The 21,957-nt window shown below is 41.5% G+C and overlaps 1 protein-coding gene across 1 annotated transcript in view; it reads left to right on the top strand.

Moving 5' to 3' along the window:
- Positions 1 to 21,957, top strand: part of LOC127574450 (mitogen-activated protein kinase kinase kinase 3-like) — a 95,264-nt gene that overhangs the window by 25,692 nt on the left and 47,615 nt on the right. Inside the window, 1 exon segment of the mRNA XM_052023466.1 lies at positions 18,284 to 18,378. Coding sequence (XP_051879426.1) covers positions 18,284 to 18,378 — 95 coding nt within the window.

The raw sequence follows: 21,957 nt of genomic DNA, 5'->3' as shown, positions 1-21,957 counted from the left end.
AGAGGAACAGCTGCTCGAAAAGGAGGCAGGGTTTATGGCCATCCATGAGCACCAGCATGTCATCCATCAGCTCGGATGTCTTGTGGTCACCCAGGCCGTCCATGCGCAGGAGCCGCGCGGCTCGTTCGCGGCGGGAGAGTCTGAAAGTGCGGAGGAGGAGTGCCTTGACTTTAATGTACCTGTCCTCCATAGATGGATGGTGCAGGAAGTTGATGATCCGTGCTGCTGTGTCCTGGTCGAGCGCGCTGACCACATAGTAGTACCGCATGGCGTCGGCTGTAATGCCTCTGATGCTGAACTGGGCCTCAGCCTGCTCGAACCAAACATGGGGCTGAGCAGCCCAGAATGTTGGGAGCTTGAGCGAGACTGCGTTGTGCGAGTCGTTGGGATTCATGTCGCGGGTTCCAGATGCCGTCTGGGAGCGTCGGGGTCACCAAATGTAGCCGAACGCAGCGCGTGGCAGGAAAGAAAACGCAGAAACACGGAGGCTGGACTGGAGCACACTTTACTGACTCAAACAAAGCGCGCGCGCTCGCTAAAGTAACCGAGAGCCTCTGCGGTAGACGTGATGTGCGGTCCCTGCCGGAAGGCCCGCCCCGTGGTTAGTCCGTGTCGCGGTTAGTCCGGGTCGCGCTCCCGCACATGCGCCTGCAGCCGCCGATGGCGGTTCGAGTCCTGTGGGTCTGGGCCGCTACAAGGGGACCAAATATCATATTTCCAACTTTGTTGGTGACACAAAAAGAAATGGTAATGTGAGTAGTGATGGGGATGCAAAGTGGTTTCAAGTGGATATAGACAAGCTGAATGAGTGAGTACCTGGTTAGCAGATGGAGAATGGTCTGTTGGCCATTACGGGAAGAGGGTTTGAGTACAGGAGTAAAGATATCTCACTATAATCATATAGTGCTCTGGTGAAGATTGGGTACAATCTTTGCCTCAAAATAGGATGAACTTGCTTTAACAGGAATGCAGCAAAGGTTCAGCTGACTGGTTTGTGGGATGGTGGCTTTGTCATGTGAGGAAGATTAAGTAGGTTAGCTTCTTTAGAGTTTTTAGTGTTTAGAAGAGTGAGAGGAAATGTGACCTCATTGAGACATCTAAAGTTCTTACAGGCTGGATAGGATAGATGCGGGGAGGATGTTGTCTCTAGCTGAGAAGTTGAGAACTAGGGGTCACTGTCTCAAAATAAGGGAATGTCCTTTTAGGACTGAAACAAGGAGAGATTTCATCGCTCAGGTGGTGGATCTTTGGAACTCTATACCCAAGAAGAATATGGAGGCTTTAGTCATTCAAAACATAGATCAATACATTTGTGGCTTTTAGATGTATCAAGGGATATGGAAATAGTGCAGGAAAATGTTGCAGAGAGAAAGAATCGGTGATGGTGTTGTTGAGTGGCAGAGGAGGTTGAGTGGCAGAAGAGGTTTAAGGAGCTGAGTGGCCTACTTCTGCTCCTATTATATTCTTATATATGTTGGTGTTTATTGTAGTAATAAATAGATAGATAGAGTGTGTTTTATATTAATAGCTAAGCAAATTACCCTATTATTGCATCTGTTTCAAGCAATAAATATATCCACCCAGCTTTTAAAGGAAAAACTGATGAGAGCCAAATTGGATTGGGAAGAATATTGCACTCTTTACCCTAACTTTATACACTTCAATCCAAAACAAGCAATTGTCCCTTTAGGACTAAAACAAGAAGGAATTTCTTCTCTGAGGTAGTGAATCTCTGGAACTTTCTACTCCTGAAGGTAGTTGAGGCCAGATCATTAGATATATTCAAGGTGGAGTGGATAAGTGTTTAAAAAATCAAGGAATTAAGGGTTAAGGGGAACTGGCACAGAAGATGAGGCCAGTAAAGATTACCCATGATGATATTGAATGGGAGAGTAGGCTTGAGGGGCCAAGTGCTCTACTCGTGCTCCTACTTTCTTGTGTCCTTTTATATTTGTTTCATAAGGCTGATTTCCTGACCAGAGCAAGCTGTACTGCTCAAAGTCCTGATTGTACTATACTTGGTATGATGTTTTGAGATAGTTTACAGTTTCATGCATTAGCTTTTCTCATGGCATTTTGCTTTATTCAGATGTGTTTATCACTGATTTTCAAATGAAATTAACTTTCCTTTCCCCTTCATTTACCCCCCATTTCTCTTGATGTAGGTAGTTATGCTTTGTTGAGAATTCTTTACTCCCCGGCTTGGGTCATTCAGCTATTGGGCAAATTTGACACTGCACTTCACTGACCTTTTATGTTTATTTCATTAACTTCTGACACACAGACTGGAGTACTTTCCATGTTTTCCATAGTAGTCTGTTTATCCAAGAGTAAATGTGAACACATCCTGTAGGATCAATGATAGGAGCCAAAATCTTTCTTATATCAACAGCAGAGTGGGAAGTGGGATCCATTTCAATAGATAGTAGCCTCCCAAAGGGATGAAGGCAGGAGCAGTCATGGAAAATTCTCTAAATTATATTTATATCCCTCTTCACAATTCTTGCAGAAACTACAGCTGGACTTTGCACTGCTTTGCTCTTGCTTTTACCTGTACCATTTAAAAAAAAAATTCGACTGCTACTTTAATACAAGTCACATGTCACACATTTTCTAATTCCATTAATTTTGTTCTATTTCGAACCAAAATTTTACTTCACAATTTAGCAGTTAATTGCTTTGTTAGTGGGTGTGTCATTTTGAATGAAATGGGAATCTGGGTTTTCAACTGTGAGTTCCAGCTGGAAGCTAAAATTTGAAGAATAGCTTAGAGTTCTGCTACAGACTTGATGTAGTCCACCCTCAACACATGTCACATAAAAATGTCTGTAGCTATCTCCAGGATCTTACATTACTGGCTGCTATCTTTGCACAGCAAGAATGTACAGCACTTTTTCCCAGTGCGACAATGGCTAACACGAGGGGTTAGGGTGATTGGAGAAAGGTATAAGGGGGATGTCAGGGGTAAGTTTTTTTACATAGAGAGTGGTGGGTGTGTGGAATGCACTGCCAGCAGAGGTTGTGGGGGATACATTAGGGACATTTAAGAGACTCGTAGATAGACACGTGGATGACAGAAAAATAGGGGGCTATGTGGGAGGGAAGGGTTAGATAGATCTTAGAGCAGGATAAAATATCAGCACAACATTGTGGGCCGAAGGGCCTGTACTGTGCTGTAGCGTTCTATGTTCACTTCAGTCTTCCATCATGGGATTTTTCAAGAAATAGAGCAAGATAAGTATACAAGCTGTCCCCGGGTTACAAACATCTGACTTATGGACACCCATAGATACGAGTGAGCTCCCATAATATTAAATTCAAAAGTTCGAACGGCAGGACTAATTTCCTATGTCTCTCCACTTTTAGTAATTGTTCTTTCTTATCAGTCTTGTGTGTTTTTGACACCATTCATCACAATACTGTGGAGGTGAGGTTATCACATTAGGTGATTTCTGTGTGTTTTGTGACATAGACAAAATTGACTTAAGGACGTCTGTAAAGCAGAACCTTTTCACTCCCCAGGGACGGCCTGTATTAAAGCTTCCTTATCCTTAAAGGGCAGGACCCTTAACAGCATTGATGTACAGAGGGATCTTGGGGTCCAAGTCCATAGCTCCCTGAAAGTGACTGCACAAGTTGATAGGATAGTAAAGAAGGCATATGGCATGCTTGACATTATTAGTCGAGGCATTGAGTTCAAGAGACAGGAAGTTGTGCTGCAGCTTTATAAAACTCTGATTAGGCCACATTTGGAGTATTGCATTTGATTTTGGCCATCCCATTACAGGAAGGATGTGGAGGCTTTGGAGAGGATGCGGAAGGGGCTTATAGGATGCTGCCTCGATTAGAGGGCATGTGCTATGAGGAGAGGTTTGGACGAACTTGTGTTATTTTCTCTGGAGCAGTGGAGGATGAAGGGAGACCTGATAGAAGTTTATAAGATTATGAGAGGCATAATGAGTAGACAACTAGTATCTTTTTCCCAGGGTCGAGTATTAGAGGGCATGCATTTAAAGTGAGAGGGGGCAAGTTTTTTTTACACAGAGAGTGATGTGTGCCTGGAATGTGCTGCCAGGAGTGGTAGTGGAGGCAAATATGATAGAAGTGTTTAAGAGGCTCTCAGATAGGCACATGAATACATAGAAAATGAGGGATTATGGACCTCATGTATGCGGAGGGACTAGTTTAGTTAAGCACTTAATTATGTTAATTAGTTCGGCACAACATCGTGGGCCAAAGGGCCTATTCCTGTGCTGTACTGTTCTCTGTTCTATGTTCTGTTCCATCCAGTGTGGGCGTGACCAGACATGCCAGATGGAAATTAACACAAAGTTTGAGCTGATATATTTTGAGTAGAAAGGATGGAGGGAGTCAATGAAAGGCTTACTAGCACTGTTCTAAAGCTAGCTAGCAGAGACGCTGCCTCACAGCGCCAGAGACCCGGGTTCATTCCTGACCTTGGGTGCTGTCTATGTGGTGTTTGCATGTTCTCCCTGTGACCTCTGGGTGCTCTTGTTTCCTCCCACAACCTAAAGACATGCAGATTGGCAGGTTAATTGCCACTGTAAATTATCCCTAGTGCATAAGTTTTTGGTAAAATCTTAACTGCTGAGAAAATGGGCAAAATAAAAAGTGTGATTGGTGTACATGGGTAGTTGATGGGAGGCATGGGCTTGGTGTGCTAAAAGGGCTGTTTCTCTATGACTCAGAAAGTGTGGAGGATTGGAGGGACTTGGGGCTGCTTCATTTATTGAGGATTGGTGAATGGATTTGAATATTTTGCAGGGCATTTGAACATTTGAGGGGTTAGCAGGGTAGAATGGATGAATGGGACCGACTGGTGGATCTGCAGAGAACTGGCATAAACTTGATAATAGAATCGTAATGAAAATATTACACAGAAGGCCATTCAGACCATCATGTTTGTGGCAGTTGAAAACAGCTACCTATTTCCCACAGTCCTGCACTGCTTCCACAACCCTGCAGGTCACAGATGTTTAGCTGCTCACCCAAGTACAGTTTAAATGTGATGCTTCTTCCTCTGCCATCCATTCAAGCACTGAGTTACAGACCCCTATGTTAAGGTGAGAAGGGTAAAGTTTAAAGGGGATTAATGTGACAAGTTTTTTTTACACAGAGAGTGGTAGATGCCTGGAACGTGCTGCCGGGGGAAGTGGTGGTAGCAGATATGATAGCAACATTTAAGAGGCACTTAGGCACATGAACAGGCAGGGAATTGAGGGATATAGACCCATGAATACAGATGTGCAGTTTAAATTGGCATCATATTCAGTGCAGACATCATGGGCCGAAGGGCCTGTTCTTGTGCTGTATTGTTCTATGTATCCAGCTCTCAGTTGTTTCTGATACAAAAGCAGGGATGTTATGCTGAACCTTTATAGACCTTGGGTTAGTTAACCACTGGAGCTTTGCATCCAGTTTTAGTCACTACAGTTTAGGAAGGATGTGAAACTTGTTGAGAGGTTGCAGAGAAGATTTAATAGACTGGCTCCTAAGAAGATAGATTTCAGCTACAATGTTAGATTGGAAATACTAGAAATGTCCTCTTAGGTGCAAAGGAGCTTGGGTGGAGATTTGATAGAGGTGGAGAAGATTATTACAGATCTTAGATGAGGTACACAAGGAAAAACTTCTATTTGTTGCTGGTAGTGATCACAGCTTTGGGTTTTGCACCAGAAATATAGGGGGATGTGAAGAAGAATGTTTTTACACATTTAGTAGCAATGACTTGGAGCTCACTGCCTGCAAAGTGGGGGACAGGTGGGAGGAGGTGTGGGCGGAATTGAAAGCCAAGATAATCAAAAGGTTTCAAAAGGAAATTGAATAGACATTTGAGGGGTTAGCAGGGTAGAATGGGTGAATGGGACTGACTGGTTGTTCTGCAGAGAACTGGCATAAACTTGACAATAGAATCATAAGATCAACATTATTTCAACTGTGTTGAATATTGATTTACAACCTCACCCAATCACTGCAATTTTTGGATTACCGATGATGGAATCTGGCCACCTATCTGCTGCTGCTTGTCGTATGATTGCCTTTGTTACATTAATGGCCAAGCGATCCATTTTGTTTAAATGGAAGGATCCAATACCCCCCACCACTTTTCAATGGTTTTCTCAAACTATATCATGTTTAAAACTTAGAAAAAATTAGGAGTGGCACTGTTGATTCTTCGCTTAAATTTGAGGAAGTTTGGAGTCCATTTATTCAATATTTTCATATGATATAGATCGCTTTTCAATAATCTTTGAATTTAGAGGAGCGGAGTTGACAACATAATAATGCTCTTTGTTCATCGAGACATATCAGTCCAGTTTGTTTTCTTTTGAAATTTTTGTTTTAGTTTGTTTTGTTTTATTACTTACAATTATTTTTCGATTTGGGTTTTTTTAATATATAATAAATCTTTTTCTTTCTCCTTTTGACTTTCTTTTTGTAATATATTCGTTTACCAAGAAACCGTGGGCCTAGAAATTTTTTATTCTTTATGATTATATATGTCATGGTTGTCCTCCCGATCTCTTTGTATTAAGTGTATAATTACCAATGTTATATGTATTAATCTGAAAATTAATAAAAAGATTGAAAAAGAAAGAATCATAAGAAAAATTATTATACAGAAGGCCATTCAGACCATCATGTTTGTGCCAATTGAAAACAGCTACCTATTTCCCACATTCCTGCACTGCCTCCACAGCCCTGCAGGTCACAGATGTTTAGCTACTCACCCAAGTACAGTTTAAATGTGATGTTTCTACCTCTACCATCCATTCAGGCATTGAGTTACAGAACCCTACCATCCTCTAAGTGAACAAAGTTGTCTTCATTTCCCTACAAATCCTTCTACCAACTAAATCTGTACTCCCTGGTTTCTGACTCCTCAGCTAAGGGAAGTAGATCTCCCCCTTTTTTACTTCTTCTCGGCCTCTCATGGTTTTATGCAGCTCACTAAGTTTTCTTCTAATCATGTCTGTTCCAAGGAAACAATTTTAGCCCAAGCTCATCCAATCTTTCTTCATAATTAAAATTTTCTTGGCCTGGCAAACATTCTCATAAATCTCTTCTGCATCCTCTCCAATGCAACCACATTTTCATGTAGTGAACAGTACTGTACTCAGTACTCATGTTGTAGTCTCACTACTATATAGTTATAGTATAAACTCGCTGCTCTTACATTATTTGCTCACTTGAGTATCACCATATGCTCAGGTTGTACCTGTCCCCGATTTTGCAAAGGATGGGCCATAGCCATTCCAAAGGAACACCTTTGTCTACGTCAGTCAGATAGAGGTCTATATGAAGGGTCTTGACCTGAACCATTGACTGTCCATTTCCCTCCACAGATACTGCCTGACCTGCTTGAGTACCAACAGCATTTTGTATTTTGCTCTAGATTCCAGCATCTGCATTCTCTTGTGTCTCCAGTGGCCTGTATGGAATGTTCTCGAGATGTTGTGAGGGAAGAAGATGGTGGTTCATGTCACGTGTCTACCCACGCAGACTGTCAAAGTCATTTGACAGAATACCCTATCACCAGAACTTTCAAACTAACCTCAAGACCTTAGTTGGCTGGTCAAGGGCCCTCCCCATCAGTTTCTGGGATCTCAATACCATCACATGCTGTCCTGGAGATGGCTGTGGGGGAATGAGAGCATCAGCTATCTCCTTTTAGATTGTGCGTTTGCCAAGAAGGTCTAGAAAGGGAGGACTTTTGTTGAGATTCACCTTGACCAGCTGCATAACTCAGGACCCTGTGCTGTATGGGATGTTCTCAGGGACATACTCTGAGACAAAGGTTGACTGCTGTTGGAAGATAATAACTTCGTAAAAGACGCATTTTTGTCTGTTAAAAATTTACTGGTCTTCCAATGCAAGGAGCTATCCACAACCAGATTTTGCAGACTGGCACATTACAAAGCTGCTGTGGGACACAGTGAAGATCGATGCTGCTGGCATAGTTCTCTGTGGGGAAAGGGCCTTTTTAGGGCCTAACCTGCCATTGGACACTGTGGGGGTTGGGCCCTGCTCAAATTCATTGCTGGAATGCTTGAGAATGAAAATTGATGTCATGTTAGCATGGTTAAATATTGTGGGAGGGATCGTAGCAGGTGAATGAAGAGATTCCAGGATTGCAGAGCCTCTTGAAGAACTGTAACTTTCTCACTGATCCCTGGGAGTCTCTGGCCCACAACCCTCAAAGTGGAGAATGAGCTTTGTATTGCGAACTCGAGTCCATCCATCAGGAGCACGCAAAGCCCTGCATAAACAGTAGAAGAAGTGCAGCACCTCAGAAACTACCCACTGACATGCCAGTGAAACAACTCAGGATATTGTGACTGTGTGGTTCCCGCATTGGCCTCATTAGCCACTTCAGAACCCACAAGTTCAGCCTCAATCCTGAAGGACTGCCTGAGGAGAAGAAGAAATATTGTAAGCGAATGCATTGATATCCGAGATGTCGTGAATGCAGACAGATGAATGTCCTGTACTTCATAATCGCTAATTTTTGATTAAACTTTATTTTTGGAAAAGAAGACATGGTTAGTTAATAAGAAAAGCATCTTAAGTTCTTTTTAATCACTTTATTGACCTGCCTCGCTATCTTTAAGGATCTGTGGATATAAATTCTAAAGGGACTTCTTTAATCCACATTTCTCAATGTCCTGCCTTTTATTGTATATTCCCTTCCTTTTGCACCTCCTCAAATGCATAACATCACACTTCTCTGTTTTAAACTTCATTCGTCACTTTCTGTTCAACTGCACAAACCATCCATATCTTCCTGCAACCTAAAGCTTTTCAATATCACATTGTAAACTATAATTCAATTTGATATCTGCTTCGTCACTACCAGAAAATTTCTCGAAAGTTCCTCTCTAAGCATATTCTGGAACATTGCCCTCTATTTAAGAAGCACTCAGTTTAATGTTGATCTATCAGCCTTTATCAACAGGAATTATTCAGTGAAATTGCTAAAGATGTTAACATTGCTCACCCAATACTGTGTGTTAGACAAGCAGTCTGGCAATTTAGAATAGTGAAAAGAGGTCAAGAGAGGATGTGGTGGTGAAGTGGAAGTGGATATTGTCCAGTATACATATGGAAACTGATATTGCTGATGTTGATATATGAAATAGGAGGATGCAAAGGATTGATACTTGGCGACACCAGAGACAACAGAGTGAGCATCATGGAAGCTTTGATGGTGATTCCCTGTTTGTGACTGGAAAGATGTGGATCTAGGCTATTGCAGTCTCACCCAGTTGATTCTGATGAAAAAGCATTGGACAGAATCCTTTGTTTAACCATGTTGAAGAATGCAGAATGAGGAGGACAAGGAAGAATGGGTTGTGTTTGTCTCTGTCACATTGGATATATTCAGTGGTCTTGATGAGAATTGTTTTAGTACTGTGACAGGTATGGAATCCTAATTTCAGTATTTTAAGCAAGGAACTTGAGGTAAGGTGGTAACAAGGTGGTAGATTGGAGCTGGGACATCACTTTGTAAGAACTGAAGGGTCAGGAGTTATCTTTTGAAGACTGGATGATGACATTAGAATTGAAAGAAAGAGGCACCTAACTTTTAGCAATATTAGCTAACATGGAGATTGGGAAGGGAAGTTGGTGGTCACCATTTTAGTGGGAATAGTATCAAAAGAGCAGATAATGGTTCTCATGGATGGGAAGAACTTGAAGAGTGCATTTCAATGAAAAACTAGAGAAAGATATGACTTTAGGACTGAGGTTGGGGGAAATCTTAGAAGTTTGACCTGGTCATTTAAGGGAAGGGAAGGAAATTCCAGAAAATGACGGAAATGCTCAGCAGGTCAGGCTGCATCTGTGGGAAGAGAAACAGAGATAATGTTTCAGGTTCAATGACAATGGGCTCTGACCAATATTTTTTGTTTTACTTTAGATTTAGAGCATCTGCAGTTTTTTTTTGATTTTCAGGAAGTTGCAGAGATAGCTGACCAAAAAGAAATCACATTCATAGTGATCTTTTCATAATTGTTGGAAATTAACCTGGAGGAGAAAGGCACAGTCGTTGGAGATGTATCAGGAGGAGAGAGGCAAGGGTATTTCAAGAAGAGAAACTAAAGAAAAGGACCCAGTTTTTCTTTAAAACATGAGTTTGGAATAGTCAGCAATTTTGGCACACAACTGCAGGGCTTCATATTGCTTTATTTGGTCCCTCAAGATCTGGTGATGAATGACTTCACTAGTTGTGCACCATATCCATTCAAGTCTCTGCCTGTTGTACTAAGAAAAAAAGAGATAAATGAAGAAATGACAAGTGTAACAGGGAGTAATAGTTTTAATGGGGACAAGGACATCGAATATGGGTTTGTATGTGTGGTAGGGCCGATTGATAGCTGCTAAAATGTCATGAGAAATTGAAGGCCAAATGCTAGAAGGCTGAAATTTTGACTGTTCATTAGTGATATAGAAGACAACTTTTCCCAGGCATGACCACAGAAGAAGTGGGGTTGGAAGAATGTGGGTGGACAGTAATCTGAGGAAGTGAGAGCCCTACCTTTGATTGAGATGATGGACTGTTAGATGGCAAGGTCAAGGAGGTGACCACAAGTATGGCTCATGGAGTTTTTATGAAGGGAGAAATTAAAGGAGGATGAGAACTGGTGAGACTAGGATAAGACTAACAGTTAGAACCCAGACTTCCAGAAGTAAAATTAGGAAGTCCAAATACACACAGATATAGAGACACAAGAGACTGCAGATGCTGGAATCTGGAGCAAACAAACAAACTGCTGGAGGAACTCAGCGGGTTGAGCAGCATCTGCTGGGGGGGGGGGGGTGGATGGGAGGTGGGAAGGAAACGTTTGAGGACTCAACCCAAAATCCTGACAATTCCTTTCCCTCCATAGATGCTGCTCAATCCACTGACTTCCTCCAGCAGATTGTTTGTGGCTGAATATGGAACTAGCTTCTACAAATGGCACTTTCAGTATGAGAGAGTTGTATTTTAATGTGCTAATTAAGTTACAGGATATGGGAGAAAGGTATATAGTAAAAGCACATAGGATTAGCTAATAGGTCAGCCTTGCTGTCATTGAATGGTGGAACAAACATGAGGCCTTGAATGGCATGCTCCTTACCTACATTGCTGGAGATTCAGGTGAAACAGTATCTAATTGAATGGCAGAGCATGCTTGCAGAGCTGACAGTCTATTCATTTGAAGATTTTGCATAACCTCATGTTAAAGATATCTCCCTGATGAAATATGTATGCTATTCTTGCCTCCTAATTGTTACAGATTTTTTTTGGACAAATTAATAATCCTTTGCAATTTGTCTAAAACGGCACTCAGCAACAAGTACCACAAAAATATTTGAAGAATAACTGCAGGAAATCAAAGCTCAAGGGTCTTCACTTGCATGAATGTAGGATTTGCGATAAAATAGATGAATTGACAGCACAGATAGTAACATATGAGTATGATCTAATAGCTATTACAGAGACATGGATGCAGGGTGGTCAAGACCAGGTGCTCAAAATTCCAGATTGTACAATGTTCCAAAAGAACAAACCAAAAAGGACAGGAAGCTGGGTAACCTTGTTAATCAAGGAAGGTATCAGAATGGTATTGAATCATGATATAGAGGCAGTGAATAAATATGTAGGATCAGTTTGGGTTAAAATCATGAATAGCAGGGGAAAGAAGATATGGGTGGAAGTAGTCTATAGCCGCCAAATGCGCCCTCTTGGTAGGGCGGAACAATAATGGGGAACTACCTTGGGCATGTTTGAAGAGAACTGCAATTGTTATGGAAAATGTTAATCTACATATTGATTGGATAAAACAAATTGGTAAGAGTATTATAAAAGAATTCGTGGAGTGTGTCAGGGATCACTTCTTAGAAGAGGATGTTATGGAACCTACCCGGGGCAGGCTATTTTAGATTTGGTCAAGTGTAATGGGGAAGGATTGATTAGAGATTCTGTGGTTAAAAATCCCCGAGGTAGTATTGACCGCAATATGATAGAATTCCAGATGCAGTTTGAGGGTGAACACCAAAGGACCAGAAGCACTGTCTTTAACTTAAGTAAGGGCAATTATAATGGTATAAAGGTAGAGGTGGACTAGAGAAATAAACTAAGAGACAGGTCAATAGGTGAACAGTGGCAGATGTTCAAACAACTGCTCCATAACACTCAGCAGAATTTATCCTATTTAGAAAGAGGGATTCCATGAGAAAGAGGTATAATCTGTGGTTAACAAAGGAGGTCAAGAATAAGGTTAAATTGAAAAGTAGAGCATAGAAAGTGGTAAGGACTATTGGTAAGCCAGAGAACCAGAAAGTTTGTAAGATCCAGCAGCAAAAGACTCAAAAGCTCATAAGAAGGATGATACTGAAATAGGTGGTGTCATAGACAGTGAAGATGGTTATCAGGATTTACAGGGAGATCTTGATCAGCTGGGTAAGTAGGTCGAGAAATGGAGAATGGAATTTAATTTGGGTAAGTGTGAGGTGTTGCATTTTGGGGATACAAATGAGGGTAGGACTTTTGTAGTGAATGGTAGAGCTTAGGAAGTGTTGCAGAACAGAAGGAACTAGGAGTGCAAGTACATGGTTCCCTGAAAGTGGCTTCACAGGTAGACAGTGGTGAAGAAGGCATTTGGCATGCTGGCTTTCATCAGTCAGGACAATGAGTATAGAAGTTGGGATGTTATGTTGCAGTTGTACAAGACGTTGGTGAGACCACATTTGGAATATTGTGTTCAGTTTTAGTCACCCTGCTATAGGAAAGATGTAATTAATCTGGAAAGAGTGCAGAGGAGATCTACCAGGATGTTGCCGGGGACTCGAGGGGCTGAGTCATGGAGAGAGGTTGAGCAGGTTGGAGCATGGGTGATCTTATAGAGGTGAATAAAACCATGAAGGGCATAGGTCAGTGCACACAGTCTTTTTCTCACAGTTGGGCAATCAAGAACTAGAGGGCATAGGTTTAAGGTGAGAGAGGGAAATTTAATGGGATCCTGAGGGGCAACTTTTTCGCCCAGAGGGTGGTCAGCATATGGAATGAGTTGCCAGAGGAAGTGGTTGAGGCAGGTACATTAACAACCTTTAAAAGATACTTGGACAGGTACATGGATACGAAAGGTTTTGTGGGATATGGGGCAAACATAGGCAAATGGGACTGGCTTAGATGGGAATCTTGGTCGGCATGGACCATTTGGGCTGAAGGACCCGTTTCCATGCTGTATGATTCTATGAATCTAAGGGAGAACATTGATTTTGTGAGAGAACCTGTGTGTAATATCAAACAGTCAAGAGTATCTAAAGTAGGAAGAAGGTGGTTTATGTTTATGATGGACCTCTAAAGAATGAGGCTGATGAATTAACAATGGGAAACAAAGAAGTGGCAAATATGTTAAATTATTTTTTGCATCAATTTTCACCATGGAAGACACTGCAAATCTTCCTAAGGTAATGGATGGCTAATTTTAAATAACAGTGAGGAATTTGTAAAAATCTCAAATAAAGTATTAGAGAAACTCACAGAAAAGAGGACAAATCATCAAGATCCGATAGCCTGTGCCAAAAGTCTTAAAGGAAGTGGCTGCAGAGATAATGGACCCGTTGGTTGAAATTTTTCATAACTTGCTAAATTCAGGTATGATACCAGAAGATTAGAAAACAGCCAATGTGACTCCCTTGTTCAACATAGCGCAACGCAGCTATTTTGAACAACACACAGTTAGTTTAACATCTACTGTTGGCAAGATACTAGAGTCAATAATCAAATAGGAAGTAACTAATCATTTAGGAAAGCTGAATATAATCAAGCCAAGTTATCATTGTTTTATGAAAGGTAAATCATGTTTGACAATTTTTCTCAAATTCTTTGAAGATGTGGGAGGGAGAGTTGATAAAGGGGAACCTGTTAATGTAGTGTATTTAGACATGGTGCCACATAAGGCGTGGTGCATCAGTTAAGAGCCCAGGCTATTGGAGGAAAGGTGTTAACGTGGATTGAAAACTGGTTGTCACATAGAAAACAGAGTTGGAATAAATGAGTCCTTTTCAAGCTGGACAGATGTAACTGGTGGCGTACCCCAGGGACGGTTTCTGGCCCTCAATTGTTTACCTTGATCTGGAAAAGGGAACAAAATGTAAGGTTTCCAAGTTTGCCGATAATACAAAGATTGGATATGAAGACATTGTGATTCTGCAACAGGATAGATTGTGTGATTGGGGGAAATGTGAGGTCATGCACTTTGTTATGAGGAATCAAAAGGCAGATTATTATTTAATGAAGTGAGACTACAAATGATGAAGTTCAGAGGGATTTAGATGTTCTAGTGCATAAATCACAAAAATTAGCAGTCAGGTCCAACAAGTAGTTAAGAAATGTTGGCCTTTATTACCAAGGGCTTGGAGTTTGGGCATAGGGATGTTTTGTTACAGTTGTATGGGGTGTTGATGAGGCCATGCCTGGAATAGTGTACAGTTTTGGTCCCTTTACATAAAAAAGGATATAATAGCATTGGAGGCAGCCCAAATGAGATTTACCAGGCTAATTCCTGGAATGAGAGGGTTGTCCAGTCAACAGAAGCTAGACAGTTTGGGTATGCATTCCTTGGCGATAAGAAGAATGAGAGGTGTCCTTATTAAAACATATAAGATCCCAAGGGGGCTTGACAGGGTCAGTTTTAAGATGTTTTCACTAGCGGGAGAGTCATGAACAAGGGGACATAGCTACAGTAGGGGGGCTGGTCATTTAAAACTGAGGTATGTAGAAATTTTTTCTCTCAGTGAGTAATGAATTTCTGAAATTTTCTGCTCCTGTGGGTGGTGGAGGCCAGATCTTGAGATATATTTAAGGTGGAGATAGATAAATGTTTGAAAAACTGAAGAATTGAGGGTTATTGGGAACTAGCACAGAAGAGAAGTTGAGGTCAGGAGTAGAAAGGGGGAAAAAAAAGAAATGTCTTGGGTTTTATTTTTAGAATTTCCAATCATAGTAAATCTGTAACGATGAAACTCCAGAATTGTAAAAGTTAATTTCCAGTTCCAGGCAGGTTGTTTAGTTATAATTAAGGTATATGACATCATTAAAAAAAATTTCATACTTGAGTGGACAAACCCTAGCACAGCGACATGCTGTTGTATTCCAGTACTGAAGTCTGTCGATGAGCTCATGCAGCAACACAGCTTGTAGCCAAGCAGGATCACTCAGATAGTAGCTTCTTGATTTTCCTGCTTGCCTGTTTATGTGCAGATGCCAGAGGTTTCTCTCCAATTAACTCCATCAGGATAGTAAATTCTGTTAGCCCCACCATTATTCATATCGAAAAGCAGGGCCCATCTATCACATTTCACTTCAATCAAATGTACATCAAAAGTACTAATTTCTGAAAAAAAAATTAAACTGCATTTGGAATAAGATGTTTCATTAAACTTTCATGTCCACAAACTTTTTTCTATAGAGTATAAAACCTGACTTTATCAAGCATATTGTTGATACCTTTGTAGGTCCCAAATCTCTTCATAACACGTGACTTTGAAGTGTACTAATTGTTCTCATGTAGGCAAATGTTGCGGGCAATTTACCTACGACAGTGTTGATCAATTAATAACTGCCAAGAAGAACTGAGAAATCTGAGTTTATCCAACTCTGACCCAGCACAATCCATTATTGCTTTGGACGCGGTTCTAATATGTTCTTTGGCTGATCGTCAGTTATTGTCTCCTGTGGAACACCTTGGAATGTTTTACGCTGTTAAAGATACTGATTCAGTGCAAGCTTTTATTCTTTTAGCTTTCTGATTTTTCTTGAGAGTGTTTTCTTTGAACATTTGCTGATAAACATCAGAGTGGATTTATTTAATCTGCAGGAAAAGTTCAGTTAGTGATTAAATAAAAGGGACTTTCCTTTCTGGCCATGAAATGTTGAAGGTTGGGTGAATAATTCATCCAGCTGTGAACTTGGCTTGAGTTTGGTACAGTGTGCTTGTGCAATGGAGGGTTTTCCACACTGTTCTAACAATGGTACTGTAATAGAATCCAGCAGTTTAAGAGAGGCCTCTACTTCCGGATCTAGCAGCTAGGTACTTTGCCTGTGCTAATTCTTTGCCAGGGGGAAAGGAGGAGATGGAAAGACCATCCCTCAAATAAATCCTCTGCTGTCTTTAACTCCTCCACCCCTTCCCCGCCCCACTGCCTTCCAATTCCCCTTGATCACTTGCCTACCGATGACAAATATGAGAACATAAGAAACAGGAGTGGGGCATTGCTGACCTGATCTTGGCCTCAGCTCCATTTTGCTGGCTGTTGCCCATAACCCTTGACAGTCCAAAAATATTTCAGCCTTGAATGTATTCAGTGACCCAATCTCCACATCCCTGCCTGGGTTAGAGAATTCCAAAGATCTAAACTCTTTGAGAAGAAATTCTTCTTTATCTCCATCTTAAACAGGCAATCCATTATGCTGCAACTGTGCTCCCAATTACCCAGCTATAAACATCCCCTCAGCATCTATCATCTCAAACCTCTTTGTAATCCTATATGTTGCCATAAATTTACCTTCTTCTAAAGCCAACCTTTCCTCAATGGACAACCCCTGCATCTCAGGAATCAACCTAATGAACTTTCTCTGAAGAGCCCCCAAAATAAGTAAATCTTTCTTTAAATGAGACCAAAACTGGACTACTGTATACAGGTAAGGCCTCACCAATACAGTACAGTTATAGTAAGACATCCCTACTTTTATACTTGCATAAGATCAATTTTCTTTCCCTACTATACCTGTGTGCTAATTTCCTGTGCTTCATGTATTTTCCTGTTCTATTCTTCTATTATCACACTTCCCACAGTATACTTCATCTGTCAAATTTTGGCCTACTTACTTAACCTATCTATGCATACCCCTGGTGTCCTCATGACTTGCTTTCTTACTTACCTCTGTACATCAGCAAATTTGCCTCCAATACAAGTATGTCCCTCCTTAAGTAAGGAATCAGAAACTGAATGGATCATTTCAGGTATGGTCTCACCAAAGGTCACAACCTCACCACAGTTTGTCACAACCCCCATTTCACCTCTCCTATACCGCTGTATTTCTATATTGTAGCTCCCCAGAATTGCTTGCCACAACTCCCATGTTTAACTGTGTCAGCGCTTACTATTTCCTGTTGCATTCTCTGAATCACCTATTCCATCCCTACAGTTGTCTGTCATGCCCACCACCATGCTCAATGAGTTGTTGCCTGTTGCACTCTCTGCCATCTTCTGCTAATCCTCTGCCATTACCTGCCACTTCTTTTCTATCACTGTGGCAGCATGGCTTTGCTATTATCTACTGATCATTCTTCACCCCAACACTTGAAAAGAAATTTAACTGAGCTACAATCTGTGCCATGGATGTAAACATCCCATTGTTCTTTATGAAGATGACAAGGCTTTCAGCTATTATTTATCCCTATAAAAAATCACCAGAGCAGATTATTTCATTGCCGTTTGCTGGCAGTTGCTATGCATAATGTTGTCCTTATTTCCCCACTTTGGCCACTGAGTATGCATAAATTGCATATAAGATCCTGTATTGTCGTTGAGAAATGAATGCAGTTTGTTTATTAGTTGCTGATTGTTCAGTAGCATCTCCAGTTATAGGGGGAAAATGTGCATGTTGCCAACATCTTCTCTGATGGAGATGCTTTGGGGCATCCACTGAATTAGTGACTGTCACTATGCTTCTAAATAATTTCTGTGTTTAGCAAAGCAATATGTAGGAGTTTGAGCAGACAGACTTTTTTATTCATTCAAGGGATATGGGCTTCGCAGGATGAGCCAGCATTTAATTGCCCATCCCCAGTTGCCCTTGAGAAGGTGGTGGTGAGCTGTCTTCTCGAACCACTGCGGTCCTTAAGGTGTGGGTATACCCACAATGCTGTTAGGAAGAGAGTTCCAGGATTTTGACCCAGCGATGGTGAAGGAGTAACAATATATTTCCAAGTCAGGGTAGCTTGGAGCATAACTTCCAGGTGGTGGTGTTCCCTTGCTTTTGTTGCCCTTGTCCTTCAAGCTGGTAGAGGTCGTGGATTTGGAAGGTGCTGTCTAAGGACCCCTGGTGATTTGTTGCAGTGCATCTTGTAGATGGTACAAGTTGCTGCTGCTGCTTGGTTTTAATTGAGTCAGTTATAATCCAAAGGATATTTTTCTTTCAGGTATGTGGCCATTACATCATATTAATTAATTCTATTTTTGTTTTGGGGTTGTCTGTCTTGTTTTGTAGATGAGCGAGAAGCCCTGAATTCGATTATGAAAGATTTGGTTGCTCTGGGCAAGTGCCGAAGGTTGCTGGATTATGACACTAGCAAGAACAAACAGGTAAGAATTGCATCAAAGACGAAGGACAATAGGTTTAAATTCTGCAAATCTTGCCAGTACAGTCACCAAGCTAGTTCAGTTCACTCTTGCCATTGTGATGTGGAAAAGCTCAGCAGCAAAACAACCTGTCTTTTTGTATTGTATATTTCTGGAGTCTTGATCTTAGATGACCACCACTGTTTGCCCCCACCATTAGATAGAATCATAGAATCATAAAAACCTACAACACAGAAACGGGTTCTTTCCACCCACCTTGCCCACACTGACCCCAATGGGGCTTTACGCTAATTCCATTTGCCGACATTAAAGTTGTATTCCTCTATAGCTTTCCCATGCAAGTACTTGTCCAAGTGCTGCTTAAACATTGTAATTGTATCTGCCTCTACCATCTCCTCCGGCAGCTCATTCCAGATATTCACCACCCTCTGTGTGAAATACCTACCCCTCATATCTCTTTTAAATTTCTCCTTTCTCACCTAAACCTCCACCCTCTAGTTCTAAATTCCCCTGTTCCAAGAAAAAGATTCTATCTTATCCACGGCCCTCATAATTTTATAAATCTCAGAAGTCTTATAAATAAAGGTCTCCCCTCAGCCTCCTATGCCCAGTGAGAATAAATCCAACCTATCCAAACTCTCCTCATAACCACATCCTTCCATTCCAGGCTATCTCCTGGTAAATCTCTTCTGCACTCTCGTTACTACATTCTTCCTATAGTGAGGTGACCAGAACTGTGCACAGTGCTCTAAGCGTGGTCTAACCAATGTTTTGCACAACTGCAACATGACATATCAACTCTTGTACTCAATGCCTCAGCCTATGAAGGCAAGCATAGCAAATACCTTATTCACTACTCTGTGTCACCACTTTCAAGGAGCTATGGACTAGTGCCCCAAGGGGTCTCTGTACATCAAAACCCCCAAGGTCCCTGCCATTTACTCCATATGCCCTAACAGAATTAGACCTCTCAAAGTGCATTACCTTGCACTTGTCTGGATTAGATTCCATCTGCCACCACTCCACTTTTCAGATGATCTATGTCCCACTACATCCTTAGATGACCACCTTCGCTATCTGTAACTCAACCAATTTTTGTATTGTCTGCAAATTTACTGATCAGACCACCTACATTCTCATCCAAGTCATTTATATACAAGACAAACAATAAAGGTGCCAGCACTGAACCCTGCTGTAAACCACTAGTTACAGACTTCCAGTCAGATAAACAGTCCTTTACCACTACCCTCTGCCTCCTATCATCAGGCCAATTTTGGATCCAGTTTGCCAACATGCTTTAGATCCCTTGTGCCTTAACTTCCTAGACCACCTACCATGTGGGACCTTGTCAAAAGCCTTACTAAAGTCCATGTAAACCATGTCTACCGCACTGTCCTCATCAATTTTCCTAGTCACCTCCTCAAAAAAACTCAATCAGCTTTGTGAGATGAATGTTCAGCAACATTTCCTTGAAAGCTGCTTTTACAAGTTAAACCTATACCAATGATATGTGGAAGATACAAAGTGCGGGAAGTGACAATGGGAGAAGCGTTCTGGAATTAAAGTTGGTGGACGGAGTTAACTCAGAACAATCATAATCTGAAAGCTTGATCCACAGGTTCACAAAAACTGAGCAATGGTTTGCAGGTAACCGAGCAATACTACAATTTAACTACTAACCAGCTTGCATTATCAACTGCGTAAAAATGGTAAGCCCCCAAATAGCAGAAAAGAAACCAAAAATAAGAAGAAGAGAACAGTTTTGCAGCTGCGGAACTGGAAAATAGCAAGGTCAGAGGCCTTGATAATGTGAACAGTGAACATATAAAAAACTCAGCCCAGCAGCCAATGACTTGTTGTTGAGACTATGCAACACTGCCCGAGGTGTGACTGCTTGCCTAAGGTTCAGAAACAAGTATGCATTGTTGTGCTTCAGAAACCAGGAAGCCCTCAGACCGAAGGAATGTCCAGGCAAATTTCATGCTCTGCCACTGTGTAGATTTGATGAGTGCATCATCTTGAATGGACCATTAACATTCGAGAAAAATAATTTATTCCCAAACAAGCTGGTTTCTGGTCAGGCAGTTCATGTATTGGCCAGGTGCGTAATCTTACGCAATGCATTGAAGATGCCTTTGAGACAAATATAATCACTGCTGTTGCTTTGATCAACTGTATGATACTGTCAATCATTGAATGTGGCTGTGAAAGATCTGTGACACAGTCAGTGACTGTATTATCCAAACACGAGGAAAATCATTGCTTTAATGTTGAACTTGGATGAAAGCATGGCTGCTGGCATTCATAACACAATGGCCCACCCAAGGAAGGAGATTGACACCCTTGCTATTTAACACTTACACAAATGACCATCCACTCTGTTCAAAACACATTGCTTTATCAACACAAACAGGGGACTTTGCCTATATTAAGCACATTATAACAACTTTACCAGCCAGGTTGACTGACTAATATGCTACTAATCAACTTAAACCAAACTCAAATAAACAAGTCAGTCTCTTCCACCTGTGCAGTTGTGATGCAGATGAAAAGCTAAACATCAGCTGGAACAGTACCTGTTTCCCTCCTAGCACACACTCAAATTAGCTTGGAGTAACCCTGAAATGCATGCTCTTTCACAAAAGCCACATTGATGAGGTGAACTGTAAAGTCAGTGTCTGGAACTACATAAGAAGCTTACAAATTAAAATTAGAATTAAACCCACCCAGTGTTGGGACCTTTGTGTTCACCGAACCCACCACTCCCCCACTCCACCCCTTGCTATGCTGCAATATCTAGAATTATGGTATGGGGCAGATAACACCACTCCTGTGCCAAGTCTGCTTGCTTGGTACGGTAATGCAATACCTATTGCTTTGCAAAAATAAAATTAACCAACTGCTGACTAATAGCTGGTTTATACTAACAAACCAGTCATTTTGTTAGTTTAAACCAGTCAGTAATAATTTTCGCTGGAATAGCACCACCAGGCACCTGTGGAGCTGTGACATGTTAAGGAGAAACAAAACTGTAGTAGAAGACTCCAGACACCCTCTATATGGTTATGCTGCTGTCAAAAGTTATACAGGAGCTTTCCCTTGACGAGCAGGCAGTCAACACTATTTCAACAAGCACATGTGGGCATTGTGAGAGGTGCAGCTTGTGGACCTTGACAATGGGGGTCAGCAATGGCATTTGGGCAACAGGCCCTAATCAATCTTCACTTGGCTTGTCAAGAGCTGGCATAGTGGAATGGGGCCATGGTGAAATATCTGAGGTTATGGCATGAGGCAGATAACACTTCTAGGAGCATTTACTGCCCATCCCAAATTGCCTGTGACCTGAGGAGGCAGAAACTCAACTGGACAAGCCACTGTAGCTATGAGAGCAGGTCATAAGCTGGGTATCCTGTAACGAATGACTCAGCTTCTACCACCTCAAGGTCCTTCCACTATTTATAAGGCATAAATCAAGAGTGTGATCGAATACTCCCCACTTGCCTAAATGAATGCAGTGCTAAAAACTCTCAAGAAGCTCAACACTATCTAGGACAAAACAACCCACTTAATTGGCACCCCATC

The sequence above is a fragment of the Pristis pectinata genome, chromosome 9, assembly GCF_009764475.1.
Source record: "Pristis pectinata isolate sPriPec2 chromosome 9, sPriPec2.1.pri, whole genome shotgun sequence".
NCBI classification, from domain to species: Eukaryota; Metazoa; Chordata; class Chondrichthyes; order Rhinopristiformes; family Pristidae; genus Pristis; species Pristis pectinata.
The sequence above is the reverse complement of the archived record's forward strand: the minus strand, read 5'-3'. Positions and strand labels throughout refer to the sequence as shown.